General features: G+C 38.7%; 1 protein-coding gene across 1 annotated transcript in view; it reads left to right on the top strand.

The window, feature by feature from the left end:
* LOC132129438 (plexin-A2-like) overlaps window positions 1-25,029 on the top strand; it is a 193,320-nt gene that overhangs the window by 147,895 nt on the left and 20,396 nt on the right. The window contains exons 18-26 of the mRNA XM_059541037.1: window positions 6,648-6,887; window positions 7,083-7,226; window positions 7,996-8,230; window positions 10,843-10,985; window positions 11,592-11,860; window positions 16,457-16,523; window positions 17,425-17,571; window positions 17,873-18,032; window positions 19,227-19,330. Coding sequence (XP_059397020.1) covers window positions 6,648-6,887; window positions 7,083-7,226; window positions 7,996-8,230; window positions 10,843-10,985; window positions 11,592-11,860; window positions 16,457-16,523; window positions 17,425-17,571; window positions 17,873-18,032; window positions 19,227-19,330 — 1,509 coding nt within the window. The remainder of the gene's footprint in view (window positions 1-6,647; window positions 6,888-7,082; window positions 7,227-7,995; window positions 8,231-10,842; window positions 10,986-11,591; window positions 11,861-16,456; window positions 16,524-17,424; window positions 17,572-17,872; window positions 18,033-19,226; window positions 19,331-25,029) is intronic.

Below are 25,029 nucleotides of genomic sequence, written 5' to 3'. Positions count from 1 at the left end.
CGGGCTCCGGATTTTTGTTGTTGTTGTTGTTGTGTTAACCCCTGCAATTATGTTTATACACTTTCTGTTTACATGTATATGTAGACGTGTATATATACTGTTTAGTAAAGTGAAAAAGGGTAAATTGTTGGGTGAACTATCACTTTAAAAGCAACAAAAAAGTCAGAGAGAGGGTGGGAAATGCTCTTAATGAAACTAAATTAGGAGCCATAAAGTATGAAAGATCTATTTGTACAATAGGTGCATGTTCAGAAGTAATCACACATTGTCTTTTACTTTGCTGAGGTGAAAGCAAACTTCTATAGTCTTCCTTCCTCTGTTCCCGATAGCATAACTGCACTTCAGTCCCCAGCTGTACAGATGTACCCATGTGCAGGTAGTTCTTCTGAAAGTCACTTTTAGTAAAAGAGACACCAACTGCGCAATGAGGAGTGACAGAAGCCCCGTGTTCCTCCACGCTTCAAAGAGCCCAGAGTTCTTAGAGTTCTTAAAGGGACTCATGAAATATGTTGTGTGGGCGCTGTCTGATGTGTCAGGTGCTAGTGCCGTCTCTTTCTTTATCTCTCTTACTTTTTACAACAGAGTGGAAAAAAACAGGTAGACAGAGAAAGGTTGGCTTTTGCCTCTTAGGCATCGTCACCAAAGACTCAGCAGGCTTTGATTTCCAGCATTTTTATTAACGGTTGAGGTTAAGATTATGTATTTCTTCATCCCCTGTTTTCCTCTGTATTTTGGGGGAGGGAGGTGGGGAACAAACAGCGGTAGAGTCTAGAAATCAGAGCCGAGTGCCCGTCAAGCCAGCCTTCAAACTGTCTTTTGCCTCCTCCCCAAATTGCTTATCTACCTCCTCTCCTCCCCTCCGTTACCTGGCGGGGTTCTCAGAAGCTGAATGAACGGCATACAATTGCCTTTGGGCTTCCTGCTGTACCTGTCACCAACCTGCAATTGAGACATTAATCATTTTCCTGATTATAGCTAAAAGATTCGTTTTTCTACCTTTGTCTTTTCTTGAGGAGGAGAAAAAGAAAAAAAACACTTGACATCTGCACCGGCGTGTCTGGAGACAGATTCCTAAAGCGTTGCGTACCACTATCTGAGACGATCACAAAGGCACTTCAGTTTTTTCCTTCTAAAACGGAGCAATCAGATGCTCCAACCAATTAGTGTCAAAGACCTCCCCAGATACCTTGGATAAGAGCACGCTCGCAAAAAAAAAAAACACAACATCATAAAGAACATGAACTATGGATGATAAAAGCCCATAGTGCAGATGCTTATAGTAGTTCTACATCCGCCCTTATTTCCAGCCATCTCATTTTTTGCCATTGTATAGTTACATGTGCATTTACTTGAAAAACAAAGGGCATTATTCAGAGCTGGTGGGCAGCTCTGCTCAGTCATTACCATGAAACGTTTTATTCTCCTGTGTCAGTTTGCTGTGATGGGTTCAGAAGAAGATATCATGCTGTTCACACTGTACTGAGTTTCAGTCAAGCAGAGAAGGTTCATAATTTGCTCAACGTTGTGTTTTTGGACCCCATTGGCTTACATTGTGTGTGTATATATATATATAAAAAACAAGAAAGAAGAAAGTCAAACCTGTGTGTGCGTGTGTGTGTGTGTGTGTGTGTGTGTGTGTGTGTGTGTGTGTGTGTGTGTGTGTGTATATAAGCCTGCATTTATTTGATCAAAAATACAGAAAAAAATTTAATATTGTGATATTTTATTACAATTTAAAATAATTGTTTTTACATTTATTATACTTTAAATTATCATTTATTTCTGTGATGCAAAGCTGAATTTTTAGGATCATTATCACATGATCCTTTAGAAATCAATCTAATATGATGATTCATTATCAAAGTTGGAAACAGTTCTGCTGCTTAATATTTTTTCAGAACATGTGATACTTTTTTAGGATACTTTGATGAATAAAAAGTAAAAAAAAAAAAAAAAAAAAAGCTATTTTTTTAAAATATAAATATTTTGTAATAACAATATACACTACTGGTCAGTAATTTGGGGTCAGTAATTTTTTTTTTCTTCTTTTTAAATAAAATCAATACTTTTATTCAGCAAGGATGTGTTAAATTGATAAAAAGTGATAGTAAAGAAAATATATTATTAGAATATATATTATTAGAATTTTTTTTGAATAAATGCACTTCTTTTTAACCTTTTATTCATCAAATATATTAGACAGCAGAACTGTTTCCAACACTCATAATAAATCAGAATATTAGAATGATTTCTAAATGATCATGTGATAGACTGGATGTTACATGTGACACTGAAGGTAATGATGCTGAAAATTCAGCTTTGCATCACAGGAATACATTTTTTTAAAGTATATTCAAATAGAAAACTATCATTTTAAGTTGTAATAATATTTCACAATATTACTGTTTTTTCTGTATTTTTGATCAAATAAATGCAGGCTTGATTAGCAGAAGAAACTTCTTTCAAAAACATAAAAAATAGTAATGTTTCCAAACTTTTGGTCTGTACTGTATATATATATATATATATATATACAGTACAGAACAAAAGTTTGGACACACCTTCTCATTCAAAGAGTTTTCTTTATTTTCATGACTATGAAAATTGTAGAGTCACACTGAAGGCATCAAGGGCTATTTGACCAAGAAGGAGAGTGATGGGGTGCTGCGCCAGATGACCTGGCCTCCACAGTCACCGGACCTGAACCCAATCGAGATGGTTTAGGGGTGAGTTGGACCGCAGACAGAAGGCAAAAGGGCCAACAAGTGCTAAGCATCACTCGGGGAACTCCTGCAAAGCAGTGTGCAAAGCAGTAATCAAAGCAAAAGGTGGCTACTTTGAAGAACCTAGAATATGACATTTTCAGTTGTTTCATACTTTTTTATGTATATATTTCCATATATAATTCCACATGTGTTAAGTCATAGTTTTGATGCCTTCAGTGTGAATCTACAATTTTCATAGTCAGGAAAATAAAGAAAACTCTTTGAATGAGAAGGTGTGTCCAAACTTTTGGTCTGTACTGTATATATATGTATATATACACACACACACACACACACACACACACACACACACACACAGGTTTGACTTTCTTCTCTTTCTTCGGAGGAACATAAAATAAGCCATTTTTAAAAACGTCTTTGTGCATTGTTTGTTTTGTCCCATACAATGTAAAGTCAATGGGGCCCAATGTTGCTGTTTTTGTACCTCACTTCCTTTTATTGTATGTACAAAAACAATTGAAACATTCTTTAATATATCTTCTTTTATTTTACACAGATAAAAAGAAAGTCATGCATGTTTGGAACAAATCAAGATGAGTAAATGATGCAGACATTTCATTTTCGGCTGAACTATCCCTTTGCGGCATTACTACCATTTTCACTGAGTAACTTGAGACAGATTTTTGCCAGGGAGCCCCATCTCTATGCAACTCAAGCCTGAGAGAAGTGCTTGGATTGATTAGTTTAGGTGGGTAGGACTGTGCTTTGTGCTGAGTCATGTGTCAGTTCATAAAAGGACCGGAATCCAATTATTTCAGAGAGACAGTAAAGGATCCCAATTATTTCCACAGCCAAATACCTGCAGCTACTGCAGCCTGGTCACGTAAGGACTGGAGAGTAACTCGGATGTTATATGTCTGATGCAGGCCCTGAAGTGCAGCTAAAAAAGACATTTGGTTTTGACCAGCTCAGTATCTGCATTTCCCTCTGCTTACAGCAGGTGTTATTTAAAATACAATTAAAAGCTGCTAATTAAATCCAGCCATGTGGAAAGCTAAATTTTTCGCCCACTGTTGGAAAACTGGTAGCTTGATGTGGGTGGAAGTGAAGAAACAATCTGAAGCAAGACAAAATGTGACAACAGCCAGTGCGCGTCCAGCGAATTTGCAACAGATGTAATGCAGAGGCAGCGCTAGGCTCTTCCAGGCCGTGGCAAGCTGATTGTGGCCACAGCATCTGTCTCTGACATGGCACTGCAACGAAAGGACAGAGAAACACACATACGGTTCAATTGCATTAGACCCTTATCTTGCCTGCTTAGCTGGCCAGCAGCGTTGTGTGGCATTTATAATGGCTTTTCAAATTAATAACACAAAGGTTGCAGGTTCAGTGTTTGGTAGGGGTGGTCCATGAACTGAAGAAGTGCTGGAACAGTCCTCCGCTGTCATCACTGTAGTAGGGGTGACCCCGAATAGTCGACGAATCGATGCTTTGATTCGAGGAGCCTGATTCGACTACCAATCTAACGGTCGAATATTCGCGGGGTGTTATTGATTATATTGATTATACCGGTTTTATCCCAATAATTTAATATACAGCCTATTATGATAAAGCTGTACAAATCTGAAAAGAATGAAGCTTCGAATTAATACTTTAAAGTGCGTTATTATACTAATAACTTTGACTGGGAGTGTTATATACATACTATTAAAATGAGAAAACCATTATACTAAAATGCTATGAATTTTTTGAGTTTAGGTTCCGTGTTTCTGCACTTTTTTTGTGAAGAATGTGTCCACAAAAGGAGTTCGCATTCAGATATGCAGATATGTTCATGTGCATTCGGGCCCTTTTTGTAAATATCCTATAAGTCTTAATATTAACGTTATGTTGTATAAATAATGAAGCGTATTCTATATGAAATTATGAGTTGAAACCCATTGATTAAAAACTTGCTATCAAATGCGTCACTCTACTGGTCATCTTCAGCGTGCGCAGCTCAAAACAGAAATGTAGAACATTAACTGCTAAAGTTTTAGACTAACGTTATAATGAGAGCTATTGTATATTATTACACTATTGTAAAAAAAAAAAAAAAAAAAAAAAAATTAATTGTTATGGTTTCGCCGACGTTAAGTGTTAGCTATCTGTTCAAATACAAGTTAATCACTGACAAGAAAACCACGTCAATCTCAGAACTGATAAATATCACTTATTATACACTCCTCAAGGGCCAAGTGAAGAGTAAGAGCAAAGGAATGAGGAACCAAAAGCTATGCAATGAGATGCAACCTAAAACTCGCGCAAATCAAGTTTGTGTGGTCAAAATAAGTTGATATCGATTGTGGCTCTGGCTGCGAGGAGGCGAGATGCGAGTAGGAGGTGTTGTGCTCGCTGGTCCTGCCGTACTTTGAAGATATTTAGCTCTAATTAAGTTTATCCCATGAGTGTCGGGAGCAGAAAGAAATGAGATGAAAACCTCCCAGGCACAGCCAGAGTTTCACAGCAATCAATTTTGTTGTTCGAGAGTCAGCGCTGCTCTCTGCTACTCCGAGGGAATAGTTTAGTGCCGTGCACGTAGACATGAGTGCATCCGTCAAGTGTGACTGCTGATGTTTATGTGGTACTGATCACAGTTGTTGCACACTTGAGGTATGAGAGGGCTACAGTTTGCATCATTTCAGCCCAACAGTGTAATCACATTGGATTCGGGCTTAGCGCTTAGTGATACACTGAGCTTGTGTTGTTTGTGTTGCAGGTTCCAGACAAACCCGGAGAGACCAATCAAACTCTAGATTGTTTAATCTTTCTGCAAAATGTAAATATCACAATAAAAGTAACCTCTGTAAGGACCATTTTTTTCTATTGTGGAAATATTTTCATGCTAATTAATGACATTTCCCATTACTTTTATTTATTTAAAACAAAGTATTAAATTCATTTTAACTGAAAACAAATACCACTATTATATACTTGCAATAGCGTTGTTTTAGTATCGTTGATATACTATTATAGTTTTTGTAACTATTTTAAATTTTAAAAAATTATTATGTTTTTATTTTAAATGAAGTTAAAATAAAGTTTTAGTAATTTTGTTGTTTTTTGTTTTTTTTGTTTGTTTGTTTTTATTTTGTTTCGTCTATATAGTTCTTATTAATTTTTTAGTTAACAGTTATTTTAGCACTAAGTTATACTAAACTAAAATGAGAAATGATGCCTTTGACAACTATTGGGAATAAAATGAATTTATGATTTTAATATTATTTCCCGTTCATATTTGAAATGCTTAAACTATTTCAAGTAAAATTTTTTAGTTTGTATTAATAGCCCTTCTTTGCAGTTTAAGTATGTTTCTTTCAGCAAAATATGATTCCTTATTTATTTTGTTCAAAATCAAGTCGAGTCACCTTTATTTGTATTAGCACACAATACTGATTGTGTCAAAACAGCTTTACAGCGTCAAACAGTAAAAAAATTGTCAATAATGCAAGAAGACAATAACAAAGAATCATTTTTCCAGCTAAAATCAGATGACCCAGGCATGTTCCTGACAGGTTTTGTGCTAGATGCGCAGCTCATTTTATCTTGAAGAACAAAGCCTCACAATAATGTGACATGGCTTGATTCATTCAGAAGAGCGTAATTTACACTTTTAATATTTTCACTCTGGGTTTGTTCCTGATTTTTGAGTTTAAAAGCTACTCTTTCATTTGTTCTCCAGCTCCGTTGTTGTCTAACAAAATTAAATGCATCTGCAGTCTTCTCAGTTCAGTAAAACACTTGAAAACAGATGGTACCAAAGGGATCTTAATGGAAAAGAACTGAAGTGAGATGAAACAATGAATAACAATTACTCTCGAAAAATGCTGATGAAAATGAAGCATATTTCTCTCTGTCTCTCTCTTTTTTTCTCATTTCCAGGTGTGTAAGGTTCTGAACATCACGACTATGAGCTGTTTTGCTCCCTCGCTGACAGCCGAGTACAGGCCGGGTTTGGACTCAGTCAAGCATGCGGACGAGTTTGGCTTCATCTTCAATAATGTGCAAGCTCTTCTAGTTTACAACAACACTAACTTCATGTACTACCCCAACCCTTACTTTGAGCCTCTCAGCACCAATGGCATACTGGAACAGAAACCTGGCTCACCTATCATTCTAAAGGTACTTTCATCATCACGATTGACCCTTTGACCTAAGAGCTACTATTCAGACTGTTATTATCTAAACATATACAATGTTTCTTGAAAGATCGGTTAACCACAAATATGTATATATACACAGAAATAGTCAGTAGTGTAAGCTTTTCAAACGTACTGTACCTAACCATCATCTACATGTGCTGTGTGTGTGTATTAGGGTAAGAATCTGGTTCCTTTGGCCTCTGGAGGAGTGAAGCTTAATTATACTGTTCTGATAGGAGAGACTCCCTGTTCTGTCACTGTATCTGAGTCTCAACTGCTGTGCGAGCCACCGAATCTCACCGGCCAGTACAAAATCATGGTAAGATGTATGCAAATATATGTATGTAAAAAAAATTAGTTTTCACAAAAATATTAAGCAGCACAACTTTTTTTTTTTTACATTGATCATAAGAAGAAATGGTTCTTGAGCAGCAAATCAGCCTATTAGAATGATTCCAGAAGGATCATGTGACACTGATGACAGGAGTAATGATGCGGAAATTAAGCTTTGCCTTCACTAGAATCAATTATGTTTTTAAATATATTAACGAAGAAAAAAAGTTATTTTAAATTGTAATAATATTTCACAGTATTGTCATTTTTACTATAGTTTTTAATAAATAAATAGTCTTAATGAGCATGAGAAGTGTTTTTTTTCCCTTTCTGGTCTGTTTTTGTAAAAGAAAATAATCAGCTCTAATAATCTGAGTGAAAAATGAGTCAGATTTCTGATAACAGTGTCTCATGTGTTTTTATTTGTTTTACATGCTTGAAAGGCCCTTCAGTACTTGTTTACTAGATTTGAGACCTGTGCTGTTGAGTAGGGGGTTAAATGTCTCATTGTTTACTATTGTTCAACCAGCGGCTGAGACTCAGACCGGGCCTTCACCACAGTCTTGCCGCTGTCACCTGGTTCCCTAGAAAAAACAGAAAACCAATTACTGTTAGTGCTGCCTAAAACACTGTGTATGTGTGTGTGTTTTTCAAATTTTTTGTTGGCCCAGAGAGTTTTACACTCTGTATCTCTGTGTTTGCATTTATTCTTGATTGATTCTCATGTGTAAATATATGTGGGTTTGTTCTCTCAGGTGCAGGTCGGTGGTCTGCATGTGTCCCCCGGCTCAGTAAACATTCTCTCTGATAGCCTCCTGACTCTTCCTGCCATGGTCAGCATCGCTGCTGGCGGCGGCCTCCTCCTCATCATCGTCATCCTTGTGCTTATTGCCTACAAGCGTAAATCCCGCGAGAACGACCTGACACTCAAACGACTCCAGATGCAAATGGACAACCTGGAGTCCAGGGTCGCGCTGGAGTGCAAAGAAGGTCAGAAAGACTGACATCGCCTTTCCAATATGTTGCATTTTTGCTTATTTGTGTTTATTTGGGAGAAAATAATGTTTTGCTTAATTACAACCACACAACAGGACTGTCGTGTCCTGGAAAAGCCATAGTTTAATGAGTTGGATTAGAGCATTTTAATATGCTTTTGACAAATCCGTATGAGATTTATGAGCTTTTCTATCAGGTTCCTATTAAAATATCATTGCACGTTTTTTGAAAATTAAGCATTCAATAACTGACTAATAACCTTTTCTTTGCCATTAAAGCGAAATTACTGAAACTCAACATAGGAGCTCGATAAAGATGCTCATTTAAAAAACAGAGGGGGGGATGTTTTGAAACATTTAAATTCATAAAAATAAATAATGGGAACATGAACTAGATTACGTCATGTGCTAATTAGCATATTAATGACGTAAGTGCGTCGTATTATATTGCCTCCCTATGCTCACATACTGCAATTTAATTTAGCCATTTAATTTAATTCTCAATAAAACTGTTTTTATTACTATATTTTAATGTTTCTGTTGTCAGACAACGGAATGAATATTATAATGACTGAAACGCGGTCCATTAAGACTACATAACCAGCTCTCAAACATTAATCTGCACTAATGAAATCAAATACACATACGATAAAGTCAATGGTTGTGCTGTGACTTATGTCGGCTATACTTGCTTGTAAAATAGAATTAGAAGCAACAGAATATATATATATTTTTTTAACTGAAAGTGGTGCTGCTCTCTGCGCTCACTCGCAGATGCAGAGAGAGAGGCTCGCGCTGGGAAATAGAGACCTCGCACTCATGCGGCAGCACCAGAGAGTCTCAGAGACTTAATAATGATTGCCCAAAAAGTCGCTAGATTTGTCGCTTGTCGCTTTTTTGGAAGAAAAAAAAAGTCGCTAAATCTAGCGACAAAGTCGCCAAGTTAGCAACTCCACTGCCCAGCGTACCGGCTTCAACCGTCTCGCAAGTGTTGATTGGCTATTACTCGTGAGGTCTAACCAATCAGATAGCATCGTTGGCAGGACATTGAGCAAGTCTGCAGAGAGGTGTTTACAGAGTGGCTGCGCTGCAACTACAGTATATCAGAGCCAGTCAAAGTAGCGCATTTTAAAATAAAATTGACTTTAATCAAACCACGGATCCTTGATAAGTTTTGTGAACAGTCTCGCCACTAGTCACTTATCTCACCGGGGATAAAAATAATTCAGCAGATGTAGGGATACATTGACCAGAAAGGGGGAAATCCCACGCATCCCCCCGGCAAATCGCACCCTGGTTACAAAAAAATGATTGGGTTTGGCGATTGCGAAATATCACAGGATGGATTTGAAGTGTCAAATGTTTCTGTTAATGGTTTTTTACCAATTAAATCTTTAGTCGTAGAGCGATGCAACACACATCAGCATTTGAGGGTTTCAGGAGGCTGACAGATAAAACAGTCAATTACACACAATGCAGAAGAAAGAGCATCCCTGACCTACGGTTAGCTGGTCTGAGAGGATAAGGTTTGTTGACTGATTCTGGAGCAACAAGGAATTTAAAATGCAGAAGTATTAAAAGGGCAGACTTGAGTCCTGCAATCCATGAACGCCTGTGAGAGAGTGAGAGAGAGAAGCCATAGAGAGAGATGCCAGGCCGAGATGAAGAGGAGGACAGGTGAGGGGAGATGATAGAGTAGAAGGTAGAAGGAAGGTTCCAGAAAAGAGACATAAGGAAACGTGAGGGGAAAGAGAAAGAGAGATAGATAACTCCCTCAGGGAAGAGTGCTGCCCCAGGCTCTGTCAGAATGGACCCAATTAAAGACATCCCACCTCCATTCTCCAGCAGCAGGGGACAGGCACTTCAGCAGCCTGCAATTTATTCTCTGTGTGTTTGTGTTTGTGTGAGTGACCATAAATAGAGAGAAGCTGAGAGGTTATTTTGGTTTGCTCTCTTCGTTTGCCTGCAACTACCTTAATAAAAACATCAAACTGGACAAAAAGTCTTCAGAGATGCTGATTAGCAGTTCAGCAGTTCAGGTTTTGTTGCGTTTGGACCTTTAATGTGACTACAACTTCTCAAAAAACTCAAGAAATGTTCCCATATCACCCTCATATATCATATTTAAAGTAAAAGTTTCTGTTCCAGTTCATATATCATATATGTACATTTAAAATAAGAAATTATATATTTTTGATGAGCGTTAAAAACTTTTTCCTCTCTAAATTCTCATTACTATAATACTTTTTTGCATTTGAGGGTAAAATATTGTTTGATAATATTAATAATGTTATATTATTATTATTATATTAATTGTGATTTTCAAATAATAATTTAAACGAATGAAAAATAAAAATGTTCCATATATTTGAATGCACTTAATACTTGTTTTTTCATCAAAAATATATCAGCATGAATTAAAGCATATAGGAGTACAACAATAAATGCTTTCCATTTGGAGATTTCGAAATTGATGATAATGTGCTTGATAATATAATTTATATAATTGTTTTTTTGGGGGGGAGGGGGGGACATGACCTGGACATTAACTATGAATGTGTACTGAAATTGCTTCTCTTTTTTTCTCATCCCCCTTTTTGTTTTCAGCTTTTGCAGAACTGCAGACAGACATTAATGAGTTGACGAGTGATCTAGACCGGGCCGGTATTCCCTATCTGGATTACCGCAGATATACCATGAGAGTGTTATTCCCCGGCATCGAGGACCATCCTGTGCTCAGAGAGCTGGAGGTGGGCTGCGGTCTATGTTAAGAGGATTTATTTCATCAACACTTTTTTCTAACAAGTTAATGCACATTTCTGTGCCATGTGACACAATCATACAGTAGGTGGACAATCAGAATGGGTATTACCGCCGCGTGTACCACCGCCACAGGGCCGCGGCATTAACTGCAAGTCAGTCATGTGTTAAAATAATTCGCGAAACTACCGCCAGGTGACGCAAAGGGACAGATTGCAAACGTAATGTAATTGTAAAATGTTGGTTTGTAAACAGAGATGAAAGGACGAAGTAAAACAACAATTACATTATAATATAACATTGTAACATCCTTAATAAACATTAGAAAATTAGACAATCAGATTTGATATTTTATTTACAATTATTTGGAACTGGATTTTAGACCAATGAGACTGCCCAGTGCAATGCCACAAAAATAGAAAGAAAATGACAATTTCTAACCTGTTTTGGATATTGCGTAATTTACAGCTTTTCATGTAGCTTGTGCTATTGTTTTTTATTTAAATATGCATTAATGATATTAGTACATTGACAGTTGTAGTTGGCTTATACAAAATGTTTGTATTTAACAGCAAAGATGTTGTTGTGTGTTCCAGGTGTCTGGTAATGGGCAGCTGTGCGTTGAAAAAGCTCTGAAGCTGTTTGCCCAGCTGATAAACAACAAGGTGTTTTTGTTGACATTCATCCGTACACTGGAAATGCAGCGCTCCTTCTCCATGCGTGACCGTGGCAACGTGGCGTCCCTAATAATGACGGCTCTCCAGGGTCGACTGGAATACGCCACGGATGTGCTCAAACACCTGCTGTCCGACCTCATCGACAAGAACCTGGAGAGCAAGAACCATCCCAAACTGCTGCTCAGGAGGTTGTTAGCTCACTTTATGTTTCCCGTTTTATTTAGTTTTTCGTTTACTTTGTAGTGTTGAATGAATACGTTACTAATTGAACTCAAAGTTTTGCTGTGTTGTCTAAGCCGAGCATAATAGCTATATTGATTCATGATCCATAACTCTACATCCCTCCAGTCTCTCAGTACGACCCCATTGTCAGTGTCACTTAATCATTTGTGCGCTATGTACTCATAAAACATTCATGAGCAGCTCAGATCTACTTGTTTTTCCTCTCTCTCGTTCTTGGCTTTTCTTTATGCTTTCCCTCCAAATTTGTATTGGTTTTTCAAAGTCTTTCCATAGCAGTGTGTTAACTAGAAGATTTAGACTAATAATGATTAAACAAAGAGTTGCCCAAGGGCTAAGTGCAGTCCACAGCCGCTTTCATTAAAGCCCCGCATGATGGAGGCCAAGTGTATTTTAGCTTCAGTTGGAGGTGATTTGTTCCCACCGACCGCGGCGCTATATCAGCTATACATCACACTTTGAATATTCAGAGCAGACAGGCCAAACAAACACCACAGCCATTCCTTGTTTGCTGTCTCTCGATCTTATTGAAGGATTTTTGGTGTTACGTTCGTTACATGACTTAGCTGATTAGTAGTCACAGTAAATAGATGCAGGGGAAATGTGGATTACGCTGTTATTTAACGTGACAGAAGCCATGTTTTCTCTCGTTATCTGCTGTCATTAGGAACACAAAACACTAATCCCCCCGCGCTGGCAGGCTGGGCCGGGGGGATCAGGGGCCCGTGGTTTTAGATGACACTTTTTCCTTTTTTTCTCTATGGGAATTTAGGAGATTATCGATTCGACATGCTCCTTTTGGACTTGTTCGCAGATCCGTGTCTTCACTTTTCCAGGAAGTATCTGGAGAACAAGAACACTGTATTAGAAACCAAACAAATCTGTCTCTTTCTGCCGTGCTTTCATTTATTTTCATAAAGTGACCCACTTGCATTTAATGATAACCAACTGTGAAAAATAACAAGGGCCTTTCTGGTCTCTGCGGTCACCAGAGTGACTGTACAGTACGTTTCATTTCCAATAGCCTAAAGCTTAGTTGGCATTAATATTTGCTTGTCTGTCATTATTTAATCTTTATTTGATTATGGAATGTATGGAGACACAAGACTCAGACTTATTCTGGGCCTCTGGTCCCATCAGGATCAGCAGGGGAATGTGATTTTTTTTAGTGAAGACTGATTCATCACTTTAGTGGGAAAGCCACAATGAATTAAATATGCAGCCATACAGTGCATAAAAAGGTTTCAGTGTTTTTTTACCATCCTTTATTGACAGAGACATTACAGAAAAAGACTTTGGAGAAAGAAAAGGGATGTGGGATTCAAACCTGCATCGCCTGCAATTTACCACAGCTCTGCATGTATAGTGCATGGTTTCTGTTTGTGTTTTGTTTTGTTGTAGTTGTGTGCATCTGATTCCTCGATTCTACCTCATTTTTTGTTTTGATATAATGTCCAGAACAGCTCCATGGCCTCAGGCATGGTCTTACTGGCTGTGTGTGTGTGTGTGTGTGTGTGTGTGTGTGTGTGTGTGTGTGTGTGTGTGTGTGTGTGTGTGTGTGTGTGTGTGTGTGTGTGTGTGTGTGTGTGTGTGTGTGTGTGTGTGTGTGTGTGTGTGTGTGTGTGTGTGTGTGTGTGTGTGTGTGTGTGTGTGTGTGTGTGTGTGTGTGTTTTCACCTAATGGGATTTGCAGGCACACAGAGTCTCGGAATGGACTATTAGTGAGACACATTGTGTTGTGTGTCGCCCCTTCAATGAAGCATTCCTTTACCACCTTAAGATATACACATACACACATACAGAACTCATAAACAGCTAATAAAACCCTCAAGTTCATTAATGAAACTCTTTAAAAAAAAAAAAAAAAAAAAGCAAGCACGCAAAAAGACAGAAAAATGCTGAAGAAAGAGGAAAAGCACACATTTTCTGAGCAGACAGAGGCAGAATTTCACAAAAGCCTGGTGTGATAAAGTTGTAGAGGATGCAAAAACTCATTTAGGTGCTCTAATAGCTATTAACTTTCTCTTCATTCATTCTCTCACAGGGAGATGAACGGGCAATGTGTTTGTGCTTCCTGGTGAAATAAAAATAGTGATTCGGTTGCGATGAAGAGAGTTTGGAGATTGACTTCTGTGGATCGGAATTATATTTTGAAGCCATGTATTGACTCTGCAATATGAAATCTCTCAGTGTGCCAGGAGAGTGCCTAATTCCTGTGTGCATTAGAAAATTCCTGATCAGTTTCACTTCATTTTATTTGTTAGAACTCATTTTCCAGCCATTTGTGAAACTAGTTTATGAGAATCATTGAACCAGATGCTTCAAATAAACTAGTTTCACAAGGGTACTGTATTTTGAAAAGAGGTAAATTTACTTCAGTAACCAGTAATTCGGCCCCTATTTGTGGAGGGGGGGCGGGGTTGTCTGTCATCGTCCATCATTTATCGCTGATTGACTGAGACAGGAAAGAAGAGACAGGAAACACTCTTGCAAGACCTGATGCAACCAGCATCAAACGCTCTGTCATTGTAGTGTATGTATGTGTCAGAGCTCATAACTCAGTCTCACACACACCAATGCACACATCAATGCACAAATACACACAGGTGTCCTCTCGTTCCTGCATCCAAAGTCCCTCAGCTCACAGACCCAGAGGAAAAAAGGTAGGATACAAAGGAAAGTTGACAGGCTTAAAAGAGAATATATAAACATGACAATGTTTTGTATAGCCCGCCACACATGCTGCTGAATAAAACACAAAAACACACACTGTCCTTTAGAGAAACTTCAGCTTGACTGACATTCTTGTCACAAACATGACGACTTTCCTTAGTTTCACTCCATCTTGCATCACTCCTTCTATTTGCCCACCTCTCGTCTCTCTCATTTCGTCTCTGTGTGAGGCTGCCATTGATTTATTCACTAAAATGCAACATTATTAAATAAGCATAATTGTCGGCCTCGTTATTTGACAGCCATGTATGTTCTTTCAGTAAAATTAGCATTTATAATCTGCTAATGCATTAACCCAGATGGATGAATACCTCAAAAACTAAAAAAGAAAAACACGCAGTATAATGCGAATCACATTATCTTTATGTTAATGGACTCTTAACTTACTATTCAAAATCGAAACCCCTCAATGAGCCAATAACTTGTTTTTTTAAAGCAGTCCATCCACTCAGTGGCCATCATGACTGTTTTCTAGTATAACCTCTGTCTACTTGAATATGAAAATCTCCAAATCTGTATGTTATGCCAATGAAATATGTCAAAATTGGTGTCATAATTAAAAAGGCCAGGTCTTTACCAACCAGTAGTTCGGCTCAGTGACTACCTAAATCAGCTTGGACTAACCTGTTCTAAAATGAGGCGGCTATCAAGGGGGCAGTATGCATGCTTGCATTTCGTCTGGACTGTTTTTAAGTTGTTAATCAGTTTATGTACATATGTATTAGATTGACATCTTTACATGTCCTGTGCAGGGGCATATCTTTGTTTTTCATGAGACTTTTTTGAGACAACGTGTCAAGTTTAGTTTTTGTTTTATTTTAGTCATCTCGCATTGGTCACATGGATATGCAGTGATTCAAGGTTATCACCCTCCAGACCTGATCTCTATAAACACACCTCATCTTGTCTTGCCAATCATTTTTCACGGGGTCACGTGTGACCCTGAAGTGTGACCCCCTCAAACAAAATACACACATGTGCACACGCCCAAACACACATGCACACAGACTCTCCACATTCTGTGTTTGCGGGTTGTCTCAGCAGTGTAATCATAGCTATTTCCACATGCATTAAGAGAGTCATTTTCTCTCACCGCTGTTGAGTAAATTCCCGGTGTGCTACCTCACCATCCCCATGCCGGCCGAGCAGAGTGTGTGTGACAGCACATAACATCGCAGACATCACCGTGACAATTACGCAGCTGATATTACATCGTCCTGTGCTGCTTATGTGTATTTGAAATGTCCATAAGTGAACATAATACTCACTGCTACAGAGAGCCAGACAGAGGGGGGAAAAAGTATTTTCCGGGGTGAAAGGAGGAATGTTTTGCAGGGAAAGAGAGGAATTTGTATTCCACAAGCGCAGGCAGCTGTCAGAACGAGGGAATAAACCTTTCATGTATTTTTCATGCTCGTTAACCACTCCCGTCGGGTTGCTGTTTGTTCTTTCTTCCTCTGTCTGCCTTATCTTTCCCTCACTCTTCAGCTTTCTACCTGCTCTGTCTTCTACAAACCTTCAGCTCCTTTTTCTCTCTTTCCAAATCATTGCCCACAGCTCTACAGATCCCTGTTTGGCATTTGTGGGTTTATTTCTATGTCGTCCCACAAAGCAAAGAAAGAAAGAAAGAAAGAGACAGGGTGGTCAGAAGAGTCTGGAGTGACTGACAGGGAAGACAACTGATGTTATTCACACTTTCTGTTTTCCTCTCCATCAGAACCCAGCCATTATTATAGGGGAAAAGGAAATATGCTGATATTCTTGATAATAAGTGTTGTCATCTGCTGATGTTTGTGTATTTGTGTGTTTCAGGACAGAGTCTGTTGCTGAGAAGATGCTAACCAACTGGTTTGCTTTCCTGCTTCATAAGTTCTTGAAGGTAACTTGCTTCTATGGCTTCCTGTAATAGTACTAGTCTCATCTAGACAGACTTGTTACGCTTTGCAGCTTATTCTGGCTCAGAGCCGCCCAATTAGACAGGAAGCGCCAGTCATGTCACGATCAACTACAGTTTGTATGTTTGTAGGAGCTCATTCAAATAATTGGAGTCTGAGAAATATGAGAAAATATTAAAGACATTAATGTGTGTAGACATGTAGAGTTCAGTTGTGCTCAAGGATATCACGTTTACTTGCTGTTACTAAGTGTCTCAAACTAAAATATATTTTCATGTTTTGCATGAATGGAGCAAATCCAGTCAGTGAGTAGTTTGGCAGAAACATGTTAGCAACCTGGGAATGTTTAAACACAAATTTGTTTCCCAGAAAGGCAATTGGAAATTGCATAAAACCTACCAGTCAGTTTTTGAGAATATATATATTTTTTTTTCATGTTGGTCATAAACTGTCCAGGTAAACATGTATGTGCATAATATAATTCATACTGCATACTAACTGTACACATCATGCAATAATAAACATTTTAAATGGTAATTTGCTACATACTTTGTTGCCACATTATGTTAATTGACTGGCCACATGACATCATTATGTTCCTATTTAATTCTCTAAATGACATCTTTGAAAATATGAACTAAAAATTTTTTAAATGGAAATCCTGTAACATTGTAAATGTCTTTACTGTCATTTTTTATCAATTGAATGTATCATTACTCAATAATATTCATTTCTTTAAAAAAAAAAATGAATTGTAGTGTACATACTATATACTGCAGAAATAGTATTATGCTAGTGTTATATTCCACAGACTTAGACCAGTCAGTGTATAAGTAGTGATAAAGTAATAATAATAAAAATGTGTGTTGGTGTTTGTGTCTACAGGAGTGTGCAGGTGAGCCTCTCTTCATGCTGTACTGTGCTATAAAACAGCAGATGGAAAAAGGCCCTATAGACGCCATCACTGGAGAGGCCAGATACTCCCTCAGTGAGGACAAACTCATCCGGCAACAGATTGACTACAAGACTCTGGTCAGCATCACACAACCTCATAGCCACAGTAATAAACAGAGTAGCTAATAAACTCTCATGTACAGTATTTCAGTTCTGTTACTATGTGTGTGTGTTTGAAAGCAGAAAATCTGGCCGAGGGATGGTAGTGTTCATTAGTCTCTCATACCCTGCTAAGGCTGAGATTGGGGTCCTGCAGAGGGTGTGAAATTAGATTTCTCAGGCCAGGAAATGGCCTTTTCCAGAGCCACACTCCGCACCTATGGCTTCACAGACCACAGCCCAACATCTCCTCATCTTCATTCTTCTTTTTTCACTCCAGATCTTAAACTGCGTCAACCCAGAGAATGAGAACAGCCCAGAGATCCCGGTCAAGGTTCTGAACTGTGACACCATCACGCAGGTCAAAGAAAAGATTCTGGATGCAATGTATAAGAACATGCCATATTCTCAGAGACCCAAAGCTGTGGACATGGACCTGGGTGAGTTTAACATGTGCACACAAGTCTGATATTGCTAATATAAGGAATTAGTAATGAGTAACTCAAGTAAATGAATAAGTATTCCTGAACAAATCATTTGAGTGAAAGATTCACTGACTTGCTTACAAAGATACTCACCTGTTTCATTCTTGATTTAATTTGACCTTTTGAGCAAATCAGTTAACTGAATGATTCAATTACTAACTCATAAAAAACACTGATTCATTTAGGAACTAAACAAGTGGTCACAATCACCTGAATGTATCTGTGATTTTAAATGAATTGAGTGTTTGATTCATTGACCCACAGTATAAAGAAACCACTTGTTTAGTTCCTAAATGAATCAGTGTTTTAAAGCAATCAGTTGGCTGAATGATTCATTTGCTCACTCAGTAAGAGTGACATGTTTAATTTCTGAATGAATCTGTTTTGAACAAAATTGTTTGAATGAATGATTCAATGATGCACTTATAAAAATGGCACATCACCACCTACTGCCGTAACAATGTGTTCTGCAGAAAGAGCCACATAAAAGCTTTTTTATCATTTCAGTATTATAATGACCTCACATTTTTTTAAGAGATGTAAACTTCTTTTAGTTTGATTTCATGTTTTCTGTAATGTATAAACAGTGATAGTAATGTACACTTTTTGCATGCACCAGGCAGGTGTGTGTGTGTGTGTGTGACCCAGGTAAAAGCTGACACACGGCGCTGACAGACTGACTCCACATTTAATTTCTGGCACACAAACACACACACACACACTGCACAAAAGGCCCCTTTCAGCAGTGCAAATCATCCTTCCATCACCTTGGCCAGAGCAATCTCCTCCATGATGATGTTCTCTCTGTAACTGCAGAACTGGCATTGCTTTTGTGTGTGTGTGTGTGTGTGTGTGTGTGTGTGTGTGTGTGTGTGTTGGGGGTAGGTTTCTGCGGGCATCATCTGTGCATTTGGCAACCACGTAAACTAATAAACCCCATTCAACAGAGAAAATCAATGATCACTCTCACTCTGAGCCCGTCTATATCCTATCAGCTCACTCTTTAGCATTTAATTATACCCTACCGCGTGTACACACACATTCTTACCCAGGTGAAAAGACACATTCAGAGATTTGAATCAAATCAATCTGCTTTGAGCTGGGGGAGGTTCACTGTGTCTGTTTTAATGGCAAATGTTGATTTTTCAGAGTGGCGCCAGGGACGAATGGCCCGAGTGGTCCTGCAGGATGAAGACATCACCACTAAGATTGAAAATGATTGGAAGAGGCTCAACACTCTCATGCACTATCAGGTACAAAAGAGGACACACACGCTCATACATAATCTCATGGTGCCCTCTTCTGTCTAAACGAGTAAACATTAAAGGGGACGTATCGTGGATTTTCTTTGCTCTATTGATAGAAAAAAAGAATCTAATGTACTATGTAAACATCTCCCCAGTGCAAAAATAGCAAAAATTTGTGTTTTAATCAGTATTTTTTTATATATAGACTTCTTTAAAGCAATATAATAGAATTACAAAATTATCATGCTAGAAAACTGTAAATTATAGTACTTTGAAAACATCAGGTATAATTTAAAATAATGCAGCAAGAAGGACAACATGCTACAAAACGTAATCCTTTGTATATCCATTTAATTCCTCAGACATGAAACAACAATTAAGCTCAATACAACAACAACGACAGCAAAAAAACATTTCCTTTATCTCACAGTGCTCCAGAATGTCTCGCTGTGATGTGTGAGTGACAGCAGATCTCTCTCTGAATCACACTACACAGGACAGTATAATAGAGGACAATCACACTGAAAATTCTGAGTGTGTAGCTGGAAAGTGTGTGTCTGTGTGTGAGAGAGAGATTTTGTCCTTTAACATTAGTGGATTAATTACAGCCTTTACCTTGTCTTTACTTCAGACACTACACAGAGACAGCACACGTCAGAGCAGTTACTTGATAATAGCACTTATTGAGAGAGAGGGAGAGAATTAGCCACTGCACATTTTGCCTCTTTTTGTGTGCCAAAGATGAGATGCCAAAGGACATGCTAACAGATATTTTTATATTTACTACTGAAAGAGCTCATATGTGCTGTCATAATGTGTGACCTGAGGATGAGACAGACGTGAAGAGAGAAAACCGAAACAAAAGGAAATGTCATTTCTAGAGTGTTGAGCACTACCTTTACCTATACAGTATATATTGGTATGGTTTTACAATGTTTTAAAAAATATATATATTATATGTTCCATTGCTTGAAAACTATAAAGGTGACTTTTGTATTCATGAAACCCTACATACATAAATATAAGTTGTTTCTCTGAGACAGTAATGAGATGGATACCAAATGGCGACTTTTAAAGTCTCTATGAAAGAGCAACATCTAAGAGATGAGATATTCATATTCATATTTAAGGATTCAAAGTAAATCACAAGGTATCTTGCTTGGGGCGCTGTAAGCTCACTATTTGCTATATAAACGCTTGCTGTTTCCACCGAGACTGCTGAAATGGAGTTTAGAGAAAGGACAGAGAAAACTGAAGGCAGGGAGCTGTAGAGAACACTGCATTAAAATACATGACTCCTGAGCCCTCCACACAAGCACCCTCACCTCTCCTGAAATGCTACGGATATGCTAATCGCAGCCATTCGCAGAGCTCTTCAATAGAGTAAGGGCATATTTTAAGAGAGCAGACAGTATAATCAGCAGCTGTGTCTCGCTGACGTTTCATGCTGTGGCTTCATAAACCTGTGGGTCACCATGTTCTTCGCTGATTGCTCATTTGATTGCACAGCGCTGATTAGAGCACTAGCCTAAAAAAAGTTTTCATCAGTCTGAACGCTAGCGTGGTCGTTTTTCTCTAGGCTCTGCTGCTTCTCCCACTCGCTCGCTCTCTTTCTTCTTTCCCACTCATCCACTCTTACTTGAAATCAGTAAGTCTCTTGACCTTGCGTAGGCTGAATGACTTTACAGAGGACTGGCAGCCTGTCCCTCAGGGGCCACCGTACTCCTCAAATTTCCAATTTAAATAGTGGGAGCAGCATGAAAGATACTGGCATTAACAATTTAAATAAACAGCTCTCTGTTAATGTGTGTAATTATTATCCCTCACAGGGAATGTAACTGCAATATTTATATAGCAAAGTTCATTCAATAAGGCACTTTGACTAGTAGTCTGCAAAACTATGTAAACTCCACTAGTTACATAAACCTAAACTAGATTTGCAGAATTAACTTGTTTAAGGTGGAGTTAAGCAGGTCTACCTGAACCTGACCATCTGACAAGTGCCCAAAACCTTTCTAAAACCATCAAAACAGACAAGGTTAGATTCACCAGCAGTCCTGTTTAACTGTGCGTTCACACCGCCACCATCGAGAGCATCAAAATGGCCGGAAGTCATTCATTTTCAATGTGAGCCGGTGTGGCGCCGTGCAACTTGGACGTTGAGAGTGTCGAAGAGAGTTGAAATCAGGTTAACTTTATGGTAATGAGCTATGAAACGGTTCGTTGGGAACAAATCGGAAAGTAGAAGTCCACCGCTTCCACCGGAATGTGGTCTGACTGCCGTGGGTTAAGCTGTCTTTTCAAGTGCTGACAAAGCTCAAGGACTTATAGTCTGACATACAAGTCTGTCTGTCAACTGTCTGTCATCACTTATACTAGACATGCAATGTAGATGTACATTATAGTGTATATTTGACCAGTTATATAGTTGAATTCCCTTGGATTTCCCTTTTCAGGCATCTTATTTTACATCTATATGAATTTACCATCTGTATTATGATGCTTTCATCCATTTATGCTATTAAATGCTCATCATTCTGCTGTGTTTATCATGTGGCAAAGGCGTTTCATGTTTTTTATGCTAGCCTGACCAAGCCTGCCGTATTTCAAAGAGGAGGCAGAATGGTGGACACATCACTTCATCCTTCCCCACTGCCTGGATGCGGCGTCTGAGTTAAAGGCACGTTAGCTTGCGGATCGCCATCAGATAGAGCGCAGACATGGGCATCAGAGATACATGGGGAAAAGGGTCAGTTGTCTGCATGATGCAAACGTTATCATGAGGAAAGCCTAACCCTTTATCACTTTCACACCCACTGGCGGACCGCCTGCTTGCCTGCTGAGGACTATCCCTCAAGGGCGAATGCATCTCCCCTCCATCATTTAGGCTCCATACGGCTGCCTCCTCCACCGCAGAGACCTGCTGTGAGAGAAGAAGAGTAGATTGTACATTGAATGGGAGCCTACTGTAGGTGCCAAAAATAAAAGTTACAAACCCATTTACCCAAAATAATGTTCTTTTTTTCTCCAATGACTAATGTTTAATGCTTACCAGTTCTACAACCCATGGAGGTAGAAAGTGAGCTATAAAAAAAGATGTTTGAGAGTGTCATACCACTTGGCCACCTCTCTGAGGTGATTCGTCCACAGTTCTGGACTCTTTCAATTGTCTCTCCAGTCAGTCTACTAGGGTCAGCTGAAGAGAAACCTACACTAATAGGGCTGGTACTTGTGGGGGCGTACAGGGGCTAAAGTAACACCATCATCGGCCGCGAGAGTATAGGGAGGTGAGTGAAGACTCCTAACTACCCTCACCCTTCACAGGAGCTCAGGAGGTGCTTATTGTTTTTTTTCTGAAATGAAATGGACTCAAAATGTGATGATTTATGTTGACAGGAGATTTTAAGGCTCAGGCACTTAATCTAGTTCACTAGTATCTGAGAGACATTTGGCTTATAGATGAGGTTTTTGACCTATTTTCAGTAGAAAATGAATAAAATCATTATCATAATCATATATGACTAGTAGGTGGTGTCACCTGATGGTTATATATGGAAATTTATTGATAGATTAAAGGGGTGGGGGGGGGGGGGGGTGGATGGATGGATGGATTTTTTTATTTATTTAAAAAATGCTGTTCTTTTGAACATACTTTTCATCAAAGAAACCTGAATAATGTATCACGGTTTCAACAAAAAAAAAGCAGCACACCTGTTTTCAACATTAAATTAAATCAGCATTTTCATCATTAAAGGGGTCATATGATGCGATTTCAGTTTTTCCTTTCTCTTTGGAGTGTTACAAGCACTTGGTGCATAAAGAACATCTGTAAAGTTGCAAAGATTAAAGTCTCAAATCCAAAGAGATATACTTTATAAAAGTTAAGAGTCAACCACGCCCTCCTAAAACGGCTCTTTCTAACATGCCCCAGATGTCTAAGTCACGATGTGGGAAGATTTGCATAATATCGCCCAAATGTTCACACAAATGAAGAAGGCATAACTTTTATTCTCCCTGTTGCCGCCGCCATGTTGTGGAGTCGCTGTGTGTTTAGTTATGAAAGCGAAACTACTTTGTTTGACCTTCCAAAAGAGGACACAACTAGAAATCAGTGGTTAAGTTGTATTTACAGCACTGTTCCAGAACAGTTCAACCCAAATATTCAGATGTGTGCAGCGCATTTTATGGAGGATGAGGACTGTGTCCTGAACCAGTAGCCTACAATGTGTCTGTGGCACAAAGGCTGTTTCTATAAAGTGAGGCAGTTCCTTTTCCTTCCAGTTCCTGAGGCAGAAACTTTGCAAGGACAGTCTGGCGCTTCTCACTAACAGGCTGTAAGAACGTTTTATATATTTATATAGGCTTGTTGTTTCTCCGATCAAAAATGCAGACAAGGCTTTATGTTTACACAGCACAATACGCAATGCAACGCGTAAAAAGACAGTATAAGTCATTAAAATCATTAATTATATAAACACCTAATTTGTAATGGGTTTTATAGGTGTTGTCTCGTCTAGTGATGTCCGGATCATGACTGAATTGTTCTAATTAACCGGATCACTTACATTTTTTGCCTGGCAAAAGTTAAAAAAGTTATTTAGTTACCCCTAAAGGCTGATTTATACTTCTGCTTCGGACCTACGCCGTAGGCTATACGTCAGTTTTCATTTATACTTCTGCGTCGTTGTCTGCGTCAACATGCAATACACAAGCAAACCGCTAGTGTGGAGTGTCCACGGACATGTTGCTGGTATAACCCACAATACCACGGCAAAAGCAGAAGCAGAAGCATTATAGCCATGATGGTGGCAAATAAATACCAAATAATTCATTATTTAAAACTACAAAAAGGAGACAACAAGGGAACAAGAGAAGATGGCATTCTTTCAATCTCCACGAGGAGTTGTACTATGGCAGATCAATATTGTTGGTCACGGACAACTAGTGATGAATAATGCTATGTAGTATAATAAATGATAAGACACTTGTTCTTTGGTTTGTTTTATTTTATATATGAAGGTGTAACATTAAAATATATTAAAGTGCACATAAACACACACAAAACTCTAGTACATATGGAGGGAGGGGTTCTAGCAGACCAATCTCAGTGCTTGCTGTCCGCGTAGAATTGACACGCTGTTAGATTTTTGGAGAGGTGCACGTCAGGCTACGCCGCACTACACAGAGTTTGACGCAGAAGTATAAATTGGGCTTAACAGTATATTGACTGAACTGCCAAAGAGAACCAATGATTGGATGTGCACGAGCAGAGCAGCTGGACTGATTCTCGCCCTACTGGGAGAGGGCATCACAGTATGTTAAGGAGCATTACATTTCCATCACACGCCTGAGGCATTAGGCTAATCACAACACACTGAATAGCTGGCCAGTCAGAGCACACCTTGCTTTTTTAGAACGATGTGCTCTAAACATAGAGATCAAAATAAGCACCAGATATAGTATGAGAATCGGCCAGGATTTTGCCAGCTTGCTTTCAGGAAGTTGCTTTCTTGTGCTGAATCAGCACAAGTTGTCTTTGTGAGAGTAGAACTTATTTCCTCTGCAGCCCTTGACAATTCAGATGAATTCAGATGATCAGACGGAGCGTGAGCACTCACAGAGCAGACAGAGAAAAATGGAGAGTTTAACCCCAATGTATAAAAGTCCTGGACTACATAACCTCATCTTTTCTCATCCCTTTCTAC

This window comes from Carassius carassius, chromosome 46 (genome assembly GCF_963082965.1).
Source record: "Carassius carassius chromosome 46, fCarCar2.1, whole genome shotgun sequence".
Lineage (NCBI taxonomy): Eukaryota > Metazoa > Chordata > Actinopteri > Cypriniformes > Cyprinidae > Carassius > Carassius carassius.
The sequence above is the reverse complement of the archived record's forward strand: the minus strand, read 5'-3'. Positions and strand labels throughout refer to the sequence as shown.